This window comes from Oncorhynchus tshawytscha, linkage group LG05 (assembly GCF_018296145.1).
Source record: "Oncorhynchus tshawytscha isolate Ot180627B linkage group LG05, Otsh_v2.0, whole genome shotgun sequence".
Classification (NCBI taxonomy): domain Eukaryota; kingdom Metazoa; phylum Chordata; class Actinopteri; order Salmoniformes; family Salmonidae; genus Oncorhynchus; species Oncorhynchus tshawytscha.
This window is the reverse complement of record NC_056433.1, coordinates 45,482,311-45,505,437: the sequence shown is the minus strand read 5'-3', so window position 1 is coordinate 45,505,437 and position 23,127 is coordinate 45,482,311. Positions and strand designations below refer to the sequence as shown.

The 23,127-nt window shown below is 44.4% G+C and overlaps 1 protein-coding gene across 1 annotated transcript; it reads left to right on the top strand.

The window, feature by feature from the left end:
* The first annotated feature begins 590 nt into the window (after positions 1-590).
* Positions 591-3,864, top strand: LOC112251779. Its single transcript, XM_024422719.2, has 3 exons — positions 591-1,492; positions 1,714-2,345; positions 2,566-3,864. The coding sequence occupies exons 1-3, from the start codon at positions 1,484-1,486 to the stop codon at positions 2,912-2,914; spliced, it is 990 nt and encodes a 329-aa protein (XP_024278487.1). The 5' UTR covers positions 591-1,483; the 3' UTR covers positions 2,915-3,864.
* The last annotated feature ends 19,263 nt before the right edge of the window (positions 3,865-23,127 follow it).

Sequence of the window (23,127 nt, the reverse complement as noted above, 5' to 3'; positions counted from 1 at the left end):
CCTCTCCCTCCTTTGTGAAGGCTGATATGAGGCCAGATAAACTGTAAATAGCCAGACCGAGCTAATAGAGCCATGGCGGAGAGATGAGCCTACTGTCTGTTTGAGATTGGGCCTGGTTTCCCAAAACATTTTAAGGCTAAATTCTAACAATTTAATTTAGCCTAAATATGCTTTTGGGAAACCCGGGCCAAGGCCCATAAATAAGGGCAATCTCTGACCACAGTTGTTTCATCATGCTGTTTTGTTACCTGGTTTATGTGGTTTTGTGTTCCCTCTTAGTGGAGGCACCCCCTGTCATTGCATTAAAAGCAACAGCCATGGAAAGTGCCATTTCAGATAAGTCAAAAGGTTTTTGCTTATCTTGGCTTGTGGGAGAGTTTTTGATCAAGCTCAAATGGGCTGCTGTCCTCGCTGAATCCGAAAAGAGTTGAAAGCAACCTACAAGATTGACCAAATCAATAAACCTTTTTTTTTTTTTAAATGGTCTTGGTGTGTTCTGATATGGTGTGTTCTGATATCTCATTTGTAGCATAGTTCCCGTATTGAAGTCATGCTAGAATCGGTGTAGTATAATCGGTCTGTAATCAGCACATAAAACATCTAAAGGCACGAGCTTGAAGCTAACACCAGAAGATCCGGCATGGATCCGGCGTGGAACGAGATTGAGAAGACAGCGCCGAACAGTGTGACGGAGAGGAGTTGAAAAGCTGCTTTTCAATGTCTTTACAGCAACAACAACAAAAAAGACGTATTTTCAACGTGTTGTGCTCATAGACCCGTCGCTTTACCAGGGAGCATCCCAAAGTGCTAATCGGTCTAAATGTAAATCATGCTCTGCAGCAGTGATGTAAGATTTATTCCGAAACAATTAATGTTGAAAATAGCTGTAAGATCATGACATGTTGGCCTTGCCTGCCATTCCAGTGAAATTACAAATTAGTTCATTAATATGTTAATTAGACCATGTTAATTTTTTGTCTACGCTGGCCACTGGAACAGCATTAGAGTTCTCATAATATTTCTAATTGCATGTCAATGATGCTATTGAGCTCATTTGGGCAGGAATTTGTATGCAAACATCACGTAAAAGGGGTTGGCTGGTGAAGTATGCACGTTTCTTTGAATGAGAATTATCGATATTTAATATATATATATATATTTGGGGAAGATTTGAATGATTTGCTTAGGGAAGATTTGAACGATATCACACAGGGATAACTGCATAGCTGGACATATTAGAAAACTCAGTGCAAAAGCTGAGACCGATAACGTTTATAAGGTTGCGCATTGAAATGGAGGCAACGCCACTATTCCATGCGCTCTTTTATGACGTTTCATTCCAGAATCTGTAGGTAGATGAATTCCAACAAATAAATTCGATAGGCTATCACTTGGATGACATTACAAACAAGATCTTTCATCGCAGACTTCCATTCAGCGCAAACTAAGATTTATCCAAACTTCTCAACAAAGGAATTCAAAAATGGGAAACGTGAGTAGGCAAATGTACTTGCTCGTTTTTCAGTTGTTGACAGGTTTACTGTTTTGAGGTAACCCTAATAATACATTTTTTAATAAACAATTCGACAGGTTTGGCCTGTAAGCTTAAAAAAAGCCATCCTAACTAGTGTAGAAAAGATTCCCAGAGCCTTTCAAATCATGATGTCCATGTATTTAGAAATTCCAATTGTTAACTCATAACACACTTTTCAGATTTGGGAGTCCAACCTGTGTGTCCACCCCACAAATCCCTCAGCAATCAGGATGATCCTGAGAAGGGTTGGTTTTCCAGGCTCATCTCAGAAGGCTGTGTGGAGTCCTGTGCTGACCCAGCTGTCCCAGAGTGCTGTACACCATGTGGAGGCCAATGCCAGTCATGACCTTCCCTGCCCCCTGACAGTGGAGCTGTTGAAGGCAAGAAATCTTTACATTCCTTGGTTGAAGGATAGTCCTACTGTCAATCAGGAAGTGAGCCAGCTCAAGAGACCTAAACTGTCATGCCCCAAGTTGACCCAGCTGTCCCAGGGTGCTGTGCAGCATGTGGAGGCCGGTGCCAAAGCCAGTCAGGTATCCTCGTACCTTTCTTGGAAGAGGCTGAAGGATTTTATTGCGAAACAGAAGAAGGTGAGCCAGCCCAAGAGGCCTAAACTGGTCCCCAGCATCAGGGCCCCCAAGGACCCCAGCCCACTACGACAGAAGCAGCAGCAACAGAGGAAGAGGTCAGCCGATAAGGTGTATGGCAGCAGGGGGTGCACGAGAGCAGCCAAGAAGGACATCTCTGGAGATCTGGCCCAGCTCAAGCCTGGTCAGTCCACAGGAGACGCCTGGAACAATACAGACACTGGGTAAATATCATTACAGCTAATACTGTATTATGGAATTTGTATGATTTTGTTAATTTAATGACCCAATAGAATTCAATAACTCTGATTTCCCTCGAAGACTACAAACAAGGTAGGTTCAATACTGTACAATGATAGAAGAGTTGGCGACAACACATGCCAGTACAGTATGGAACCAGGCCAGGAACAAGGTGTTATGTGAGGCTGTGTTTGTATCCTATAGAGCTGAAGAACCTCGTCGTCTGGAGGTTATGAAGAACCTGACAGGTCTGTGGGGCAGCACTGGGCAAGGCCAGCCTCAGCCGACTCCACGAGCCAACCGTCTCAGCCCCTCCCTGGCCCAGTACTTAGCCTCCACTGTCACACCGAGGACCTTTGACCTCCAGATAATGGGCATGACCTCTGACCTAATGGACTTCTTGGACATGCCCGAGGAGAGACTGTCTATAGAGCTTTGGGACCTCGGGGAGGGCACAGGGGACCAGCGCTACAAAGCCAACTGGCAATTCTCAGAGGAGCACGGCAATGTGCTGATGGAGGGAGTCTGGCTCCAGAAAGACGACAACTGGTAATTTGGAGACCTCAGCTCGCCCAAACGCTTCCTCAGTAGGAAAGAGGAGGGAGCTTATCTGCTGATATTCACTCATTCATATGCACACATCAGTAAAGGCTTTGAGGAAAATAGAAATTGCAATTGGAAGTTCAGTTTACTTTCTGAATTTTAAAGGAATTGACACCAACCCCGGAACAAATACACACAGGCTCACAGGCACACACAAAAAAAGGATGACTCTTGAGGATTGCAGTATCTTATCATTTTTATATACAATTAATATTTTCATTAGCATACATACAGTCATTCTTGTGTTTTTATTCATTTTTAAAATCATGACAACCAGAGAAGTGTAGCATTGTAGGGTTGCTGTGTCTGTGCATTTGATTAGTCTAAAACATCATGAACTGATGGTGTCACAGGTGGGATCTGAACCCTGGTCTACTGCGTGAGAAACCACCATCTTAACAATTAGGCCAATAGATAATTCCTCAATTACACTGGCATAAGGGCCACTTATAGGAATGAATCTCTACCAGGTATAGTAAGACAACATATTTAATAACTTATGTGTCATATTACTTCCCCGAAAGGAATATAGATGTGTTGATCCCCAGGATGGGATATATGAGGATGATATGTCCACCCAAGCATCCAGACGCATGAAATAAATTAGCTTCCAAAATGCACTTGATTGCTGAAATAAATGGATTTACGTTAATGATTCTATATTTTATTCGCTTTTTTACAGCGCATGGTTATCTTTGAGCTTGTGAAAAAGTGAGTTTGTTTCAGTGTCAATTGGTGCTTTTTTTACTCATTCATCTAGAGTGTGTTATTTAAATGACTGATTTACGTTGGGGTTTTGGTTAATTCAGATGGTATTTACAGTGCTTTCAGAAAGTGTTCACACGCCTTGACTTTTTCCACATTTTGTTGTGTTACAACCTGAATTTAAAATGGATTCAATTGAAATGTGTTTTGTCACTGGCCTGCAAACAATACCCCATAATATCAGAGTGGAATTTAGTTTTTTAGAAATGTTTACAAATTAATTAAAATTGAAAAGTTGAAATGTCTTGAGTCAGTAAGTATTCAACCCCTTTGTAATGACAAGCCTAAATAAGTTCAGGAATAAAAATGTGCTTAACAAGTCACAAGTTCCATGGCTAAGTTCCGTGTGTGCAATAATAGTGTTAACATGATTTTTGAATGACTACCTCATCTCTGTACCCCACACATACAGTGCCTTGCAAAAGTATTCGGCCCCCTTGAACTTTGCGACCTTTTGACACATTTCAGGCTTCAAACATAAAGATATAAAACTGTATTTTTTTGTGAAGAATCAACAAGTGGGACACAATCATGAGGTGGAACGACATTTATTGGATATTTCAAACTTTAACAAATCAAAAACTGAAAAATTGGGTGTGCAAAATTATTCAGCCCCTTTACTTTCAGTGCAGCAAACTCTCTCCAGAAGTTCAGTGAGGATCTCTGAATGATCCAATGTTGACCTAAATGACTAATGATGATAAATGCAATCCACCTGTGTGTAATCAAGTCTCCGTATAAATGCACCTGCACTGTGATAGTCTCAGAGGTCCGTTAAAAGCGCAGAGAGCATCATGAAGAACAAGGAACACACCAGGCAGGTCTGAGATACTTTTGTGAAGAAGTTTAAAGCCGGATTTGGATACAAAAAGATTTCCCAAGCTTTAAACATCCCAAGGAGCACTGTGCAAGCGATAATATTGAAATGGAAGGAGTATCAGACCACTGCAAATCTACCAAGACCTGGCCGTCCCTCTAAACTTTCAGCTCATACAAGGAGAAGACTGATCAGAGATGCAGCCAAGAGTCCCATGATCACTCTGGATGAACTGCAGAGATCTACAGCTGAGGTGGGAGACTCTGTCCATAGGACAACAATCAGTCGTATATTGCACAAATCTGGCCTTTATGGAAGAGTGGCAAGAAGAAAGCCATTTCTTAAAGATATCCATAAAAGGTGTCGTTTAAAGTTTGCCACAAGCCACCTGGGAGACACCAAATATGTGGAAGAAGGTGCTCTGGTCAGATGAAACCAAAATTGAACTTTTTGGCAACAATGCAAAACGTTATGTTTGGCGTAAAAGCAACACAGCTCATCACCCTGAACACACCATCCCCACTGTCAAACATGGTGGTGGCAGCATCATGGTTTGGGCCTGCTTTTCTTCAGCAGGGACAGGGAAGATGGTTAAAATTGATGGGAAGATGGATGGAGCCAAATACAGGACCATTCTGGAAGAAAACCTGATGGAGTCTGCAAAAGACCTGAGACTGGGACGGAGATTTGTCTTCCAACAAGACAATGATCCAAAACATAAAGCAAAATCTACAATGGAATGGTTCAAAAATAAACATATCCAGGTGTTAGAATGGCCAAGTCAAAGTCCAGACCTGAATCCAATTGAGAATCTGTGGAAAGAACTGAAAACTGCTGTTCACAAATGCTCTCCATCCAACCTCACTGAGCTCGAGCTGTTTTGCAAGGAGGAATGGGAAAAAATGTCGGTCTCTCGATGTGCAAAACTGATAGAGACATACCCCAAGCGACTTACAGCTGTAATCGCAGCAAAAGGTGGCACTACAAAGTATTAACTTAAGGGGGCTGAATAATTTTGCACGCCCAATTTTTCAGTTTTTGAACTGGTAAAAAAGTTTGAAATATCCAATAAATGTCGTTCCACTTCATGATTGTGTCCCACTTGTTGTTGATTCTTCACAAAAAAATGCAGTTTTATATCTTTATGTTTGAAGCCTGAAATGTGGCAAAAGGTCGCAAAGTTCAAGGGGGCCGAATACTTTCGCAAGGCACTGTACCATTATCTGTATGGTCCCTTAGTAGAGCAGTGAATTTCAAACACAGATTCAACCACAAAGACCAGGGAGGTTTCCCAATGCCTGACAAAGAAGGGCAATTATTGGTAGATGGGTAAAAATATAAAAAAAGCTGACACTGAATATCTCTTTGAGCATGGTGAAGTTATTAACTACACTTTGGATGGTGTATCAATACACCCAGTCACTACAAAGATACAGGCATCCTTCCTAACTCAGTTGCCGGAGAGGAAGGAAACCGCTCAAGGATTTCACCATGAGGCCAATGGTGACTTTAAAACAGTTACAGAGTTTAATGGCCGTGATAAGAGAAAACTGAGGATGGATCAACAACATTGTAGTTACTCCACAAGACTAATATTAATGACAGATTGAAAAGAAGGAAGCCTGTACAGAATAAAAATTTACCAAAACATGCATCCTGTTTGCAAAAGGCACTAAAGTCTTCCTCTCCGCATTTATAAAATTGCTTATTCCAGTTATTAATAAGCATGCACTCCTTAAGAAAAGTACTTTAAAAACTGTTAAATCCCCATGGATTGATGAGGAATTAAAAAATTGTGTTAAAAACTTGTATGGTTGAGAGGGACCAGGCATAAGGAATGGCAAATTAGTTTGGCTGCACAGCTGTCACTTGTGCTCCCTCTCCGTCCTCTAGGTCACCAGGCTGCTCGTTATGGCGCACACCTGTCACCATTGTTAGGCGCACCTGCAGGTCATCAGACTCACCTGTACTCCATCACTTCCCTGATTACCTTCCCTATACAGTGGGGAGAACAAGTATTTGATACTTACAAAGCATGTAGAGGTCTGTAATTTTTATCATAGGTACACTTCAACTGTGAGAGACTGAATCTAAAACAAAAATCCAGAAAATCACATTGTATGATTTTTAAGTAATTCATTGGCATTTTATTGCATGACATAAGTATTTGAAACATCAGAAAAGCAGAACTTAATATTTGGTACAGAAACCTTTGTTTGCAATTACAGAGATCATACGTTTCCTGTAGTTCTTGACCAGATTTGCACACACTGCAGCAGGGATTTTGGCCCACTCCTCCATACAGACCTTCTCCAGATCCTTCAGGTTTCGGGGCTGTCGCTGGGCAATACGGACTTTCAGCTCCCTCCAAAGATTTTCTGTTGGGTTCAGGTATGGAGGCTGGCTAGGCCACTCCAGGACCTTGAGATGCTTCATACGGAGCCACTACTTAGTTGCCTTGGCTGTGTGTTTCGGGTCGTTGTCATGCTGGAAGACCCAGCCACGACCCATCTTCAATGCTCTTACTGAGGGAAGGAGGTTGTTGGCCAAGATCTCGCGATACATGGCCCCATCCATCCTCCCCTCAATATGGTGCAGTCGTCCTGTCCACTTTGCAGAAAAGCATCCCCAAATAATTATGTTTCCACCTCCATGCTTCACGGTTGGGATGGTGTTCTTGGGGTTGTACTCATCCTTCTTCCTCTAAACACGGCGAGTGGAGTTTAGACCAAAAAGCTATTTTTGTCTCATCAGACCACATTACCTTCTCCCATTCCTCCTCTGGATCATCCAGACGATCATTGGCAAACTTCAGACGGGCCTGGACATGCGCTGGCTTGAGCAGGGGGACCTTGCGTGTGCTGCAGGATTTTAATCCATGACGGTGTAGTGTGTTACTAATGGTTTTCTTTGAGACTGTGGTCCCAGCTCTCTTCAGGTCATTGACCAGGTCCTGCCGTGTAGTTCTGGGCTGATACCTCACCTTCCTCATAATAATTGATGCCCCACGAGGTGAGATCTTGCATGGAGCCCCAGGCCGAGGGTGATTGCACTTCTTCCATTTTCTAATAATTGCGCCAACAGTTGTTGCCTTCTCACCAAGCTGCTTGCCTATTGTCCTGTAGCCCATCCCAGCCTTGTGCATGTCTACAATTCTATCCCTGATGTCCTTACACAGCTCTCTGGTCTTGGCCATTGTGGAGAGGTTGGAGTCTGTTTGATTGAGTGTGTGGACAGGTGTCTTTTATACAGGTAACGAGATCAAACGTCGGAGGGGGCACTGTCACTTGTGCTCCCTCTAGGTCACCAGGCTGTTCGTTATGGCGCACACCTGTCACCATCGTTACGCACCTACACGTCAGCAGACTCACCTGGACTCCATCACTTCTCTGATTACTTTCCCTATATGTCACTCCCTTTGGTTCCTTCCCCAAGCGTTATTGTTTCTGTTCCTGTGACATGTCTGTCCGTGCTTCTTATTTTGTATTATGTTGTGTTTATTAAAACACTCACTCCCTGAATTTGTTCCCGACTCTCAGCGCAGATCGTTACAACAGCTGATCGGCAAATGTACTGTAAAATTGAGAAATCATGCGACTAAAATAAGAAATTGTATTATGAAACAAATTACACAAAGAGTGATAGTAAAAAGATTTGGAGTACCTTAAATGAATTTTTGGGCAAAAGCTCCATCATTCATTGAATCAGATGGTTCGTTCATTACAACTACTAAAATAAAATAAATCATTGGCAACATTAGCAAGTTTAGGCATGACATGCAAACAACAAATTCTGAACCTACACATCCATGAATAACTGAGAATATTCTGAAAGACAAATGTAATTTTGAACGCTGTAAAGTGAGTGTAAAAGAGGTTTTTTAAAAAAAAGTGTTGTCTATCAACAATGACAAGCTGAGTCTGACAACTTGGATGGAAAATGACTGAGGATGATAGCGAACTGTATTGCCACTCCTATTTGCCATCTATTCAATCTAAGCCTACAGGAAAGTGTGTGCCCTCAGGCCTGGACGGAAGTCATTCCGCTACCCAGGAATAGCAAAGCACCCTTTACTGGCTCAAACAGCCCACCAATCAGCCTGCTACCAACCCTTAGTAAACTTTTTGGGAAAAAAATGGTGTTTGACCAGATACCATGCTATTTCCCAGTAAACGAAGAATCAACTTTCAGCACCCTTATAGGAAAGTGCGCTCAACATGTAGGGCTCTTATGATTGGCTGAAAGAAAATAATAAGATAGGTGGAGCTGTTTTGTTAGACTTCACTGCAGCTTTTGACGTTATCGATCATAATCGGCTACTGCAAAAACGTACGTTTTATGGCTTTACATCCCCTGCAATAGCATGGATCGAAAGTTATCCGAACACAGATGGTGTTTTTTAATGGACGCCTCTCCAACATCATCCAGGTAGAGTCAGGCATTTCCCAGGGCAACTGTCTAGGCCTCTTATTTATTTATTTTTTACTAATGACCTGCCACTGCCACTGAATAAAGCCTGTGTGTCTATGTATGCTGATGACTCAACACTATACACGTCAGCCCTCCACAGCAAGTGAAATCCCTTCAACACTTAAGAGCTGCAGTCAGTTTTAGATTTGGTGGCAAGTAATAAACTAGTCCTACATTTTTCCAAAACTAAAAGCATTGCATTTGGGACAAATCATTCACTTAACCCTATATCTCAACTAAATCTTGTAATTAATCATGTGGAAATTGAGCAGTTTCCGCAACGGTAGCTAAGATGAGGAGAGTTCTCTCCGCAATAAAGCGTTGCTCTGCATTCTTGACATTGCCATCAACAAAACAAGTCCTACAGACCCCTAGTTTTGTCACACCTGGACTACTGCCCAGTTATATGATCAAGTGCCACAAAGAGGGACATAGGCAAATTACAGTTTGCCCAGAAAAGAGCAGCACGGCTGGGCTTAAATGTTCACGGAGAGAACAACAAGATGCATGTTAATCTGTCCTTGCTCACAGTGGTGGAGAGATTGACTGCATCACTACTTGTCTTTGTGTGAGGTATTGACATGTTGAAAGCACAGAGCTGTCTGTTCAAACGACTCGCACACAACTCAGACACCCCATGCATACCCCACAAGACATGCCACTAGGGGTCTCTTCACAGTCCCCAAGTCCAGAACAGACTGGAAAAAGTACAGTACTACAAAGGGCCATGACTACAGGGAATTCTATTGCACATCAATTAACTCATGCAAGCAGTCCAATCATATTTTAAAAAACGACGCCTTATGGAACAATGCGGACTTGAGGAGACCCACACACATGCACCCACACACACACGCCAGAGCATGCACTCTACACGTGTATGTATGGTGCTATTATAAATGTTGTATTTTAGATATGTAGTGGTGTAATAATGTTATATGTACTGTTTAATTTAATTTTTGTTTTTTCCCATCATTTGTTTGGACCTCAGGAAGAGTAGTTGCTGCCTTGGCAGGAACTAATGGGGATCCTTGATAAATACAAATACAAAGTAAAACTGCAAAAAAATAACTTTATGTCCTGAATACAAAGCGTTATGTTTGGGGCAAATCCAACACAATGCATCACTGAGTACCACTCTTCATATTTTCAAGCATGTTGGAGGCTGCATCATGTTATGGATATGCTTGTCATCGGCAAGGACTAGGGAGTCCTTTTAGGATCAAAATAAACGGAAAAGAGCCAAGTCCAGGCAAAATCCTAGAGGAAAACCTTGTTCAGTCTACTTTCCAACAGACACTGGGAGACAAATTCACCATTCAGCAGGACAATAACCTAAAACACAAGGAGTTGTTTACCAAGACGACACTGAATTTTCCTGGTTGGCCTAGTTACAGTTTTGACTTAAATCGACTTGAAAATCTATGGCAAGATTTTTAATTCAGGCTGTAACACATAAAAATGTGGGATAAGTCAAGGGGTATGAATACTTTCTGAAGGCTCTGTAAATACCATCTGAATGGTTTATTTCTAACTGTGGTTGCGTGTGTTTGTAATCATGCCATATGCTTTTCATTTGGAGAAACCTGCTGGAGTTGGACAGGAGAGAGCATATCTGAGGGACTCACAAGCTGTTTTCGGTGGAAGGAGGTGTACATTTGCCCCGAGATGCTGATCTGGGGTCAGTTATGCATCTTCTCCACTAATGGTTACGGTTAGGGTGGGGGGTGGGGGGTGGGGGGGGGGGGGTGATCCTTGATCTGTACCTAGTGGAAACTTCATCCCTGAGCGTGGGAGGTGGTGAGAGGCTGGTAAACATGGCTAAATGGATTCCTGGTGTCTATATTTCATGTTGAAAATTGGCTCGTAAATCCACTGGTTTTGATCTATGGAACCCTTCGCCGCTTGAAAAAACCTCCGTAAATGTGTAATTTCTCCCTTGACGGAACACAGACGAGAAGCGATCCTTCTTATTTTCTCTCTCTCTCTCTCTCTCTCTCTCTCTCTCTCCCTCTCTCTCTCTCTCCTCTCTTTCCATCCCCCTGCATTCAGTGGAGCGCTAGGCTCATGTTGGATTAATGCTCTCCTTTCCTCTCTCTCCTTTCATGCTCTTTTGATACCTTCTTTTCATCACCGCTCATCCATTTATCAAACCTGCTCCGATGAGAGTGACGTTGCTTCTGAGATCTAGAAGGTGTGTGTGCGTGCGTATGCATGTGTGGTGTGTGCGTGCACCCGCATGCGAGTGTAGAGTAAATACACAGACATGATATTAATAAAAAATATATATTAATAAAAACAGGTCGAAGATGGGTAGGTGGGATGACTCGCTACTCATGTATGAATGGTAAAGACTCCCAACCAAATCCATCTGGACAGCTGTAAGCTACACCACGCTCTCCCCTGCTCCAGTATGTGTGTGTGTGTGTCCACGTGTGTGGTGGTGATGTGAAAAGCATGAGGCAGAACACTATGGCAGAGTGGTTTATAATCGAACAGCAATGGCTGTTAGGTGATGGGAGGCAGATGGGATCTCTTTATCAACCCCGTGGACTGCGCCTTTAATCAGGGCCTAAGAGGTGTGAGGGGGGTTTATCATAATTGAACTGTATCCTGGATAATCGTAGCTATATGTCACTGTTGCATGGCTGTGCCGGCTGAACAAGCTATGACTGGGAAGCGAGGAGGCATGATTGAACACAGAGTTAAGAGGAGAGACGTCTGGTAAAAGAAATAGACAGAAGAGGGTTGCATCCCAAATGGCACCCTATGGTCTTTATATAGTGCACCATTTTTTGACCAACGGCCTCTGGTAAAAAGTAGTGCATCATAAAGGGAATAGAGTCCCATTTGGGATGCAGACAGGTATTACAGGAGGTGATATAGAAGGGCTGTTCTTGTCTGACGATGGTGGATTCCTCTGCTGGTTACATTAGGTTTTGTAGGTGGTGTGTTACATTTTCTCAATCTCATTTTTCCCAACACAAAACTCTGTGGTCAAGCTCTGTTCCATCCTATTTCCCTTCAATTAACCTACGAATGGACAAAAGTGTTTATTGACCTCATGTCTCCTACCATGATAAATACCTATACAATGTGGTCATGTACAGTATGAAATTCGTGAAATATTTTATGAAGATGAGCAAAAATGACTGTTGGGGGTTCCAAGCTAATATATGGAATAAAAATACCATGTTACACCCTGATCTGTTTCACCTGTCTTGTGCTTGTCTCCACCCCCTCCAAGTGTTGCCCATTTTCCCCATCATCCCCTGTGTATTTATACCTGTATTTTCTGTTTGTCTGTTGCCAGTTCGTCTTGTCTCATCAAGACTAGCAGCGTGTTTTCCCATACAACTGCTCGTTTTAGTCCCTGTTTTCTAGTTCTTCTGGTTTTGTCCATTCTGCCAGCCCTGACCCTGAGCCTGCCTGCCGTTTTGTACCTTTTGACACTGCCCTGGATTACTGACCTCTGCCTGCCCTGTCATTTGCCTGCCTACTGTTTTGGAAATAAACTATCTGCGTCTTATCCTGAGTTCTGAGAGTACGAACTTGCCATGACTGCCCCAGCAGACGTCCGTGGATTGTTTGTTAGGTGGCCAGCCACGACAGTAACCTCCCAGCCCCTCAGTAACCCCGCTGTCAGCAGTAACCCCTCAGTAACCCCGGCTTAACTCGCTTAACTCCTCCTAAATGCTTTGCTGGAGAGTCAGAAACCTGTTGGGTGTTTCTCTCTCTGTGTTCCCTCATCTTCGAGCTGCAGCCCCATACCTCATAATGCTGATGCCTGGGAGGGCCCTTACTTGGGCTACGGTGGTGTGGGGACAACAATCTGCCGTATGCTTCAGTCTGGAGGACTCTCCCGTTGTCCGGGAGAGAGGCTGCCCAGAAGTTACTCCAGCTTTGTCAAGACTCCCGCAGTGTGGCAGACTATGCTGTTGATTTTCGTATGTTGGCTGCCGAGAGTGCCTGGAACCCAGAATCCCTGTTCGACACGTTCCTCCACAGATTATCGGAGGAGGTTAAAGACGAGCTCGCAGCCTGGGAGCTGCCTACGGATCTCGACTCACTCATCGCCTTGACCATCCGGATCGATGGGCGGCTAAGGGGAACATAGGAGGTAGAGATCTAATTCCGGTCCAACTCGCTCGCCCAGGGATACCACTTCGCCTCTGAGGAAAAATGGAAGTCCCCGGTGTCTACGTTTCAGAGAATCCGAGGTTATCCGAGTTCCCCTGAGAGTCTCCGAGGTCTGCCGACTCGCCTCTTCCGGAGCCGATGCAACTCAGCAGAGCTAACATCAAGAGTTGTCTGTATTGCGGCACTACCAGTCATTACATGTCTACCTGTCCATTAGAATACATCAGTAGGTATGTGTACTCTGGTAGGCCATATGGAGAATTTTCCTTCTCCCCTTACTCGTACCCATCCCCATGCAATCCTGAGGTGGGGCAACCAGTATAAATCTCTCTGGTTACTGATTGACTCTGGGGCCAATTAGAATGTCATGGACACCTGGTGTCAGAGCTGGGGAACCCCACTCAGCCCCTCTCCATTCCCATGGACATTAGAGCGCTGGATGGGTGCTCTACAGCCAGTCACCCATAAGACCACTCCCATCAACCTGCGAGTGTCAGGGAACCACAATGAGACTATGCAGTTCATGCTCATCAAGTCTCCTCAGGTACCCGTGGTATTGGGGTTTTCTTGACTCCAGCGTCACAATCCCCTCATCGACTGGACTGCTGGTGCTATCATGGGCTGAAACCCATTTTGCCACTCTCAATGCCTGAAGTAGGCACAGCTCCGGGACACCTTCTTATGGGTTCGGAAGAAGCCTCACACCCTCCCACGGAGTACCAGGACCTCTGGGAGGTTTTCAGTAAGGCCCGGGCCACTTCGCTTCCTCCGCATCGACCCTATGACTGCGTGATAGACCTTCTCCTCGGCGCTACACCACCATGGGGACAACTGTTTTCACTGTTGGGTATAGAGACCAAGGCTATGGAAACGTACATTGAGGACTCCCTAGCTGCAGGGTGTATTCGTCTTTCTGCTTTCCCCGCCAGCATACCGGGGCCTCAATGACATCACGGTTAAGAACCACTACCTGCTACCACTCATAGCCTCGACTTTTGAGCCGCTCAGGGTGCCACCATTTTCTCTAAGTTGGACCTGCGGAATGCCTACCATCTGGTGCAGATACGGGAAGATGACGAGTGGAATGCAGCCTTCAACATGGCTAGCGGACACTACGAATACCTGGTGTTGCCATTCAGTCTGACCAACGCTCCTGCTGTGTTCCAGGCACTGGTTAACAATGTTCTCAGCGACATGTTGAACCGGTTGATGTTCGTCTACCTCAACGACATCCTCGTCTTTTCCCTCTCAGCTCAAGAACACGTTCTCCAAATCCGACAAATCCTCCAGCTTTTCCTTCCTTGGATACATCATCGCTGCTGGTAATGTGCAGATGGATCCCGGAAAGGTGAGAGCGGTGGTGGATTGGCCCCAAACCACGTCCATAGTGCAGCTGCAATGCTTCTTGCGATTTTACCATTTCTATCAACATTTTATCCGGGGTTACAGCACCCTGGCTTCCCCCATTTCAGCCCTCACCTCTCCCAAGGTTCCGTTCACATTGTCCCCAGCTGCTGACTGGGCGTTTCTGGACCTTAAAACTTGTTATGGCTTGGGGGCAGTATTTCGAAATATGGATGAGAAGTGTGCCCAAAGTAAACTGCTTGTTTCTCAGGCCCAGAAGCTAGGATATACCTATAATAGGTCGATGTGGATAGAAATCACTCTAAAGTTTCCAAAACTGTTAAAATAATGTCTGTGAGTATAACAGAACTTATATGGCAGGTGAAAACCTGAGAAAAATCCATCCAGGAATTGGGATATTTTTGATGTGTGTAGTTTGAATTGAATGCCAATACAGTATGTATTGGGTTAGGACCCAGATTGCAGTTCCTATGGCTTCCACTAGATGTCAACAGTCTTTAGACATTGTTTCAGGCTTGTTTTCTGAAAAATGAGGAAGAATGAGACCATTTTGTAAGTGGATTATAGAATAAACCAGAGCTGGTTTGCGCGCGTGACCGATTGCGCACCCTTTTTCCTTTGTATTGAATACGCTATTGTCCGGTTGAAATATTATAAATTATTTAGACAATAGACAACCTGAGGATTATTTATAAACATCGTTTGACATGTTTCAACGAACTTTACCAGTACTATTAGGATGTATTCGTCTGCATGTTATGACCGCTATTGAGCCAGTGGATTACTGAACAAAACGCGCCAACAAAACTGAGTTTTTGGGACATAAAGAGGAACTTTGTCGAACAAAACAAACATTTATTGGGGAACAGGGACTCTTGTGACTGCAGCCAGATGAAGTCATCAAAGGTAAGTGATACATTTTTTGCTATTTCTGACTTTCGTGACTCCTCTACTTGGCTTGAAAATGTTTGTATGCTTTTTTAAGCTGGGCGCTGTCCTGAGATAATCGCATGGTATGCTTTCGCCGTAAAGCCTTTTTGAAATCTGACACAGCGGCTGGATTAACAAGAATTTAATCTTTAAGCCGATGTATAACACTTGTATCTTTTATGAATGTTTATTATGTGTATTTCTGTATTTTGAATTTGGCGCTCTGCAATTTCACTGGATGTTGTCGAGGTGGGTCGCTAGCGGAATGCCTGCGCCAGAGAAGTTAAACACCCCTTCACCACAGCTCCCATATTAATTCATCCGGACTTGTCCCGTCAGTTTGTCGTGGAGGTCGACGCTTCGGACGTCGGAGTCGGGACTGTCCTGTCCCAGTGATCTGTGCCTTCTTCTCCCATCGTCTTAATGTCACAGAGAAGAATTATCATGTGGGAAATCGAGAACTACTTGCGGTGAAGATGGTGTTGGAGAACTGGAGGCACTGGTTAGAGTGGGAGGAACATCCATTCATTGTGTGGACGGATCACAATAACCTGGATTATCTCGGCACCGTCTCAACTCCAGGCAAGCTCGATGGGTCCTGCTTTTCACTTGGTTCAACTTTACCATCTCCTACCGCCCAGGGTCCAAGAATGTAAGCCAGATGCGCTTTCCCGCTGCAACAGCCCCGCTGCTTCACCCTTGGACCCAGAGACCATACTTCCTACCTCGTGTCTGGCAGCTGTACTCATCTGGGGAATAGAGAACCAGGTCTGTGAGGCACAGCGTTCCTAGCCGGACCCAACTAACTGGATGTTTGTCCCAGACGTTGCCCGCTCCCCGGTCCTGGAATGGGCTCATTCCTCCAGGCTTGCCTGTCACCCTGGCTCCCATCGGACCCTGGCCTTTGTTTGACAATGCTTTTGGTGGCCCACCATGGTCCCTGACGTCTCCGCGTTCATCGCTGCCTGCACTGTCTGTGCTCAGAATAAGATTCCTCTACAAGCTCTGGCTGGCCTCCTTCAACCACTTCCTGCCCTTCACCATCCCTGGTCACATATATCTCTGGACTTCATCACTGGTCTCGCTCCGTCTGATGGCAACACCACTATCCTTACAGTGCTGGACAGGTTTTCCAAAGGCACCCATTTCATTCCCCTCCCCAAGCTACCCTCAGCCAAGGAGACGGCCCAGCTCATGGTGCAGCATGTCTTCCGGATCCATGGACTTCTGTTGGACATGGTCTCCAACCATGGTCCTCAGTTCTTGTCCCGGTTCTGGAAGGCGTTCTGCACACTCATTGGGTCCTCCGGGTTTCACCCCCAGTCTAACTGCCAGTTGGAGCAAGCCAATCAGGTCCTGGAGACAACTCTTTGCTGCATCGTCTTCGCCAACCCCACCACCTGGAGCCCAGGTGGTGGGGTGGAATACGCCCGCAACATCCTCCCCTGCTCAGCCACTGGTCTCTCACTTTTCGAGTGTCCGATAGGTTACCAGCCCCCACTCTTCCCTGAGAAAGAGGAAGAGGTCAGCTTACCCTCGGCCCACTGTCTCTGTACCCGAAAGAGAGCCCGTTCTGCTCTTCTCAAGACCACCTCCAGGTATCGGAAACAGGCGGACCGCCACCGGACCCCGGCTCCCCGGTTTTATTGGCCCTTTCCCCATCTCTAAGATTCTTAGCCCCTCTGCTGTTCATCTTCTGTTGCCCTGCACCCTCCGTATACATCCCACTTTTCATGTGTCAAGGATTAAACCTCACAGCCCTCTGTCTGTTCTTCCTGCACTTGACCTGTTGTTTGTCTGCCCCCTGTTTTGGAAATAAACTTCTGTGAATCGAACTGTCTGCATTTGGGTTTTATTCTGAGTTCTGATATACAAAGGATTATTTAGCTATCACAAACATATAGAAACAAATTATTGGACAAAACATTGAATTTCACATTACTGCTAATAGCCAATAGAAAGGCATTGAATAACAGATTCACTACATGGAACAACAGATAGTCCAAAAACAAATCAAAAGGAAGTTTGTTCTGAATTGTCAGTCCTATATCTATTTTTATTGTTTTTCACATGTATTTTTACCCTTATTTTAGTCACTAAACTATCTCCATACATACCGTACTTCCATTCATTTTTTTAAACAGGTATTGGGAACCTTCAGATAAGTTGTGTGAGGCTTGTGTGTGTCCTAGAGCAAAACAGAGAACACCATCGTGTTCATGAGAGTCTTCGCTTTCCACAAAGGTGACACGTTAGTGTTCGGACGCTACAAACCGTTTGGATGCTACAGACGTTTTCATGAGAAGACCGATTTTCGGGAAGTCTCATGATCTAACAAACACCACTCTATCCAAATGCCAATGATGTTTAGCAAACTCCAGGTGTTTCCATCTGTTGGAGAACATGAAAATGGAACTCTTTGGCCACGTGTGATAAGCACATTGAATTTCATCCTATTTGATATCCAAGCTACATCAATGGGTGCTTTATAGTGTATATACTGTATTACCCTGTCCTATAGCCGTTCCCCATTTCTCCATGTCTCTGTCCAATGTCATTCCGACTTCCACCCCTTCCTAGCTGAGTCACCTGGGAGAAAAAACTTTTAATTGTGCTTTTATATGTTTGAAGTTCAACTAATTTCATGAGCTACTTTACAGCGATGTAGTTGAATTCTTAGACGGGCATAATCGCAAGAATCGCCCAAAGGCGTACAGTTGGAATGAGAGGTCATTTCCACTGCTTTTAGCCCATGGATAAGGCTCAAGCTAGAGTACACAAAACATTCCCAATCACCAGTCAAGAGCAGTGCTGACAGCTAAGCATTAACCCCTCTGTCCACTTTCAACAGTCTCCCTGCATTTGTGCCCTAAGTACATGGTAGGAGAGAATGGTGTGGAGAGAGGAAGGAGTGTGTGACTCTAAAAGTAGACTTCTCATCCCCTGGAACTCTATCTCTAGGGAGCCTGTGACTGAATAGAGTGTCGGACATTTTGATAGGGTCACCTTTGGAGTGTCATGAAAAGATCGACTTTCACACACAGGAGTCCAGATATAGTCCAAGCCAAACTTGGTTGATACACTCGTTGAATGTGGAAGGTGTGTGTGTTTGCAGGCGTGCGTGCGTTAATGCTTGCATGCATGTGTGTGCATGCTTCCTTGTGTGTGTTTGCCAGAGGCTGAGAGAAGAAGAGTGTCACGGGGGGGCATCCCAGTCTGACCCGTTAAGGCAGTGCCCTGATTGGAGCCTGACCATAGATGAGATTAGGTTAGACCTCCACTGCCCTGTCCCATCAACTGCCCGCACACTGAGAGAGAGAGAGAGAGAGCTGATTTGATTTGTCAGAGAGAGATAGAGAAGGCTCTCAACAATACCTGACAAAGGGGAGGCAACACGGCACGTCTTCTTTACCTGCTTCAGCGCAATTCCCCAAAATCCAATTTACCATGTGGCTCGGCGGCTGTCACGGAAGGGAATTAAACATTACCCATAATTCATTCCGGGCGCTCCTCGGGTCGCGTCTCTGGCAGAGCCATGGCAGGCGTAGTGACATCACTCTAGGGTGCAATAACAGTGTCACGGCGAGGATGGTAACCTTTAACCCCGTCTGTTTCATCCTTTCCTATTTATGGTGTCCATAATAGGACAGCCTCAGCAGGATTTTACCTGTCAGGTACTTTTGTGGCTTAAGAACGGTGGACAATTCAACAAAATTCACCTGAATTGCCTGTCCGTCACATTTCTAACGAACGCAGGCAAAGGAACTGTTATCAAAATGGCGACCCCTCAACCTAAATGCAATGTTTTCCACCCTACCGAGTCAGTAGCCTGTGAATTGGTGGTAATGCTGGGAGTTGCTACTGTTAAGGTAGCGTCTCGCTAGTCTTGCTAGCGTTCCTGTGCCATCACCCAGGTTGCATCCCAAATGGCACCCTGTTCCCTATATAGTGCTGTACTTTTGACCAGAACCGTATGGACTCTGGTCAAAGGTAGTGAACTACATATGGAATATGGTGCTATTTGGGATACTGGCTCTGTCTGTCTGCCTGGCCACCCGGCGGTCACCGAAGCCTCAATTACCTGACTGACGTTTCATTAGGGGCTGCAGCTGATCCTGTGGCTAAGAGGCAGCGAGGCGCACCGCGGCGTGGAGAGGAGAGGAGAAGAGGAGGAGAGAGGGAGGGAAGGAAGGAGAGAGGGAGTGAAGGAGAGGCAAGGCTTCATGTCTCACTGCCTTACAACCTCATGAGCTGGCAGTGTCAGAGTCACACACACATTACGTTATAGTTGTTTAACAAATGCTCTTAAACCAAGAAGTGCGTATAGGGAAGACTGTGTGTGTGCACCAATATAGAATTGTAAAAGGATGTTACATTAAATGACGTGCCCTTTAATGTAGACCACATGGAGAATTCAATAAATCTGAATCAAGACACAAATTTAAAATGTTGACATGCCCTTCCGTGCACCTTCTGTGACTTCTAGGAAGAATGATACCCACTTAACCCAAACATTTTCCCAAGTTTCCACCGTCATTGTAAAGCCTTAGTTATTTTGTTGCTCTAACAAAGTAATTCTGAAGATTATTATTTATTTCATATGATTAGTGGTTCATTTACGTCTGTCCCTCATTTTAAGGTCAACACTGTTACGTGAACTGAACTTTTAATATGGTGAAATTATTCATTTAAAAAATATATATTTTGATCAAAGGAAACATTGAACAAATCATAGTTTAAAAGTCAAATAGTCAATAGTCAAATCATAGTTTAAAAGTCAAATAGTCAATAGTCAAATCATAGTTTAAAAGCATGTGAGCTGGTTCCACTCCTTTTTGCCATGTTCTGGTGTTTTGTGCTGGAAAACTGAGCGGGTCGGGTAGAACACGTCAACCCTGTTACCCATAGACAGGCTACAAATGTTTTAACAATAATAAAATAAATCAAAATGAAGTTTGCATTCATTTGCCCCTCCCTGTTGCACGCAACAAGCTTCCATTCCCTCTGTCACAAGGGGATTTCTGGCTGATAGAACATGAATTGTTCAACCCTGTTACTTTATTTGACACTTAATAGGCACTTACTATAGTCTTTTTTTTATTTTTTATTTAACCTCTTCAGATGGGAAAATGTTTTTTTTTTAAATTAAGTTGAACATGTGCTCTTTAAGACAAGATTTTCAAATAAAAAAATCGACCAAGTTACACTTCTCAAAAGGCACCGAAGGACCCAGCTACTAACTAGGGTCCTAACCAGGCGCACACCTTGACTTTGGTCATTGTCGGTTTAAGCCATTGCAGCTTTGCGTGTGTGTGAGAGGGTGTGTGTCTGTGTCTCTCTGTGTTTGTGCCTGGATACATGCACCCTCGTGTTACTGCGCTTGACGGGGTCAGGGATGATCCCAGGCGGTGTGTGTGGGTAGGCTTTGTGACACCCCCCCCCAGACTGAGCTGTTCCTCCACAGACACCACCATGGTTGACAGACTTCTGCCTTCCACACTGTGAGTGTGTATGTGTGTGTGTGATCCACAGACACCATGGTTGACTGCCTGACACACTATCGCCCAGGACCGGTAAGAATCCACAGTAAGACCCACCAGAGATTAGGGCAGAGGAGAGAGACTGGAGGACTTGGTGAATAAGAGAATCACTTTGAATCTGAGATAAGTTTTTTGTCTTTCCCTACTTTGGTACAACTCTATTAATCATCCTGTTCCAGTCCAATTTTTGTAATTTAGACAGAGAAAATTGTTGTTCAAATGTACAGTGTAAGAAGTACTGCAAGGAACTTGTGGGTAAAGTGCTGTGGTCTCTCTCTCTTCTCTCTCTCTCTCTCTCTCTCTCTCTCTCTCAACCATTTGTGTCTTTCATAGGTATGTTCTTTGTGTGAGCCTGCATTCCATAGCACTATACATCCTAAATTCAGTGCTCAACACCCCAGTAAAGTGGATATCTGATTAACCTCTTTGGATCCCACCATAACTGAGAGACTCTAGTTTACCCCCACGTAAATGTCAATCAATCAATGCTATTGGACGTAATGTTTCCTACAGTATCATTAAATTGGTCATAAGCTAACTGAGCAGAGAGCAGAGAGCAGTCACACTGACCTGGGGTGATGACCGGTGACCAATGTCCTATTTCAAATTCCCTACATACTGTACTACAGTAGTACACTACTTTTGACCAGGGCCCATAGCACTTTGTAGTGAATCGGGTTCTATTTGGGACGCAGCCATAGAAAACCTCCCCTGCCTCTGCTCACATGAACCCAAACCTCAAAAACACAAAGGTTTGCTTCTAATTAGGCTCTCATACTATGGAATAATGAACATTATGCTAATACAGAGACTTCTTCATTTCCATATTTTTGAATATTCAAATTAATTATGCAGGCGAATAGAGAGAGGGAGATGGGGATACATTAACTTTTAAGAAAGCCTCATAAAGTCCTTATTAAGAGAGGATGGGAGTAATGATGTTAAATACGAGGGCAATCAAACATTTAATGCAAAGGGCCTCCTGCAGGCAAACAGCATTTAAATGAGTCAATTAGACAGCCATTATCCACTGGTCTAGGTGCACTAGAAGCATGCACACACACACACACGCAGACACACACATACACATGCATGCATGCACACGCACACACACGCACGCACACACACACACACACGCAGACACACACATACACATTCACGCACGCACAAAAACACACACACACGCACGCACGCACACACACACGGTCAGATCTGCATAAATGTCTGGAAAAATGGTACTAATGAAATACTAAACTAGTTAACAACTTAGACATGGAAAATGTGCAAATATTGATTGCTAGAGGGCTGGTTAGTTGTTGTCCTCAAATCGGGACGGAAATGTGTAATATCTGCCAGAGATTGTGTCATAAATCTAAATTATTGAGTTAACGGGAACTCTCCTCCCAATTAGCGATGTGCGTATTAAAACGGGAATGAGTGAGGAGGCCAAAAGGGGCCAGATGTACACTCAAAATCATGCCATACCTGTGACATTCTACATGTAGTAAATTATATCTAAATAATAAATCATAACGAAATGAAGCCTTGTCGACCATTATTGCATTATAAACATGTTCTCCCATAATGCATTGAAATACGTCTTCAAATCCAAGAGACAGATGGTTTAATGTACCTATGTGGATATGGTGTCATACCTCTCCCTCTTCTCACCCCCCTTTTCTCTCTCTCTTTCTTTCTCTCTCTCTCTCTCTCTCTCTCTCTCTCTCGCTCTCATTTTCTCTCTCTCCTTTTCTCTCTTTCTCCCTCCTTCCTTCTCTTTCGCTCTGTTGTCTGAGTCCCACTCTGTCAGGCCCTGCACACAATTACAGAGTGTGATTGCTATCAGGCGGGACGGGGAGCCACCTAAATGAGGGCCTAAATAGGATTTCCTACATGGCGAAGCCCACGGTCACCCGGCCCCGGACATGGTAATGAAACACTATACATCACAATCAGGCCCCCGATCCTATTCATACTGAGACACATTACTCTCACCTCTCATAATTACAGAGGAGTGACAGACATGAGGAGGAGGAGGAAGAGGAGGAGAAGGGGGAAGTGGAGGAGGAGTGGGAGTGGGAGGAGGCGTTCGATGTCTGGAAGATGCAGAAGAAGAGAGGGAGGAGGTGAGAGGGA

What these genes read in the sequence shown, in the direction of transcription:
- LOC112251779 (XM_024422719.2), top strand. An exon ending in TGGAACAATACAGACACTGG is followed by an intron (nt 2,346 to 2,565) that starts GTAAATATCATT and finishes TGTATCCTATAG; the next exon opens with AGCTGAAGAACCTCGTCGTC.